Raw genomic sequence first — 1,678 nt, 5'->3', positions numbered from 1 at the left:
GTTCTTCAATCAACCAACTTATGTTCTTCAATCAACCAACTTATGTTCTTCAATCAACCAACTTATGTTCTTCAATCAACCAACTTATGTTCTTCAATCAACCAACTCATATTCTTCAAACAAACAACTTATGTTCTTCAATTAACCAACTTATGTTCTTCAAGCAACCAACTTATGTTCTTCAATCAACCAACTTATGTTCTTCAATCAACCAATTTATGTTCTTCAATCAACCAACTTATGTTCTTCAAGCAACCAACTTATGTTCTTCAACAACCAACTTATGTTCTTCAATCAACCAACTTATGTTCTTCAATCAACCAACTTCATGTTCTTCAATCAACCAACTTATGTTCTTCAATGACTTTCATAATAACATTATAATCATTTCGCAAACAAAATATGAAAAGTTGTATTCAAATTCAATACGTTTTTGTTTGTTTATGAGGGGGGGGAGAGTTGTTCTAATAAAGCGACAACAATACCAATTTTTTAGTTAACTATATATATATATATATATATATTTACAAATAGCAACAACATTAACTATTTGACAATTAACTTACAGAATACTCAACAAACCTGTATCATCAGAAACTTGAACTCGAGCTGACGAGTTACTATCGTCTTTCGTCTCCACGTTGTCATCACGTCGTTCGTACTTGTCCATTCCTGTACGTTCCCGGACATTGACAGCTCCTTGTTCCATGCGCTTGAGATAGTTGAAGTCTGGTTGCAAAGGTTTCCATTTTCCTTCCGGTAGATGTCCTGGTTACAACATTAATATGGACACATGAAATCATAAACAGGAGACAGAAGGTTCCAAACTTTAAGCCTTATAATGATAAATGTAAATAATTTAACAGTAAGCTTCTGCGTCTTTTCTTTTCTTTGAAACCAACTATTTCTGATCAGAAACAAATAATAATAAGGCTAGAAACTGAGACATTTGGTAACTTTAGAATTTATTCTTCTTTACTGCATAACCTCCCGCGCACGTGACAGAATAGCGTACCCAAACAAAAGACTCAAGCTTCGCCTATGAAAAACACTTTACATCATGTTTGTTATCGTCTATCCAGCTGTACAGTGGGTACCATCTCATAATTGGGGATAACTTGCAATGGACTGATATCCTTATGTAACTATACTCATCTGGAACCAAAGCACGGGCCCTTAAACCAACCATAAATGTGCAAATAAATCCTTTTAAAAACTAGTTTTACAAACAAACAAAAACAATAATAATACTGATCAGCGAAGTAAGAGATTATTTCGCGTAATTATCTTTAAAAAAAGAGAGAGATATTTAAGCCACACAAAAAGTTATTTAGGTTGATTATTCTTAGGTCAAAGACAAAATTTATTTCAAGAAGTAGAAACATTCATCTAGTTTTATTTTGAATTTAAATGTGGAAAAATCCAATAGTCGTCATAATGTCACAAGTTACGGACATGTATATGTTATTATAAATATCACAGTTATATTAGCGGATGATAAGAATTAGGAAATAATACCTGCCACACAGTAAAGTAAAAGGCTATATATATATATATTGTTACGTCTCCGTTTGTTAATTAACTTCCCGTAACTTCGTTCCGACGAAACTTTAGCGACACAAGTCCTTACTTAATAAAACTGGTTTATTCTTTCCGAATATAACTTTACGATACACTT

General features: G+C 32.7%; 1 protein-coding gene across 1 annotated transcript in view; it reads right to left on the bottom strand.

The window, feature by feature from the left end:
* LOC111089481 overlaps positions 1-1,678 on the bottom strand; it is an 8,692-nt gene that overhangs the window by 1,447 nt on the left and 5,567 nt on the right. The window contains exon 3 of the mRNA XM_022402086.1: positions 583-768. Coding sequence (XP_022257794.1) covers positions 583-768 — 186 coding nt within the window. The remainder of the gene's footprint in view (positions 1-582; positions 769-1,678) is intronic.

Source organism: Limulus polyphemus, unplaced genomic scaffold, assembly GCF_000517525.1.
Source record: "Limulus polyphemus unplaced genomic scaffold, Limulus_polyphemus-2.1.2 Scaffold6404, whole genome shotgun sequence".
NCBI classification, from domain to species: Eukaryota; Metazoa; Arthropoda; class Merostomata; order Xiphosura; family Limulidae; genus Limulus; species Limulus polyphemus.
The sequence above is the reverse complement of the archived record's forward strand: the minus strand, read 5'-3'. Positions and strand labels throughout refer to the sequence as shown.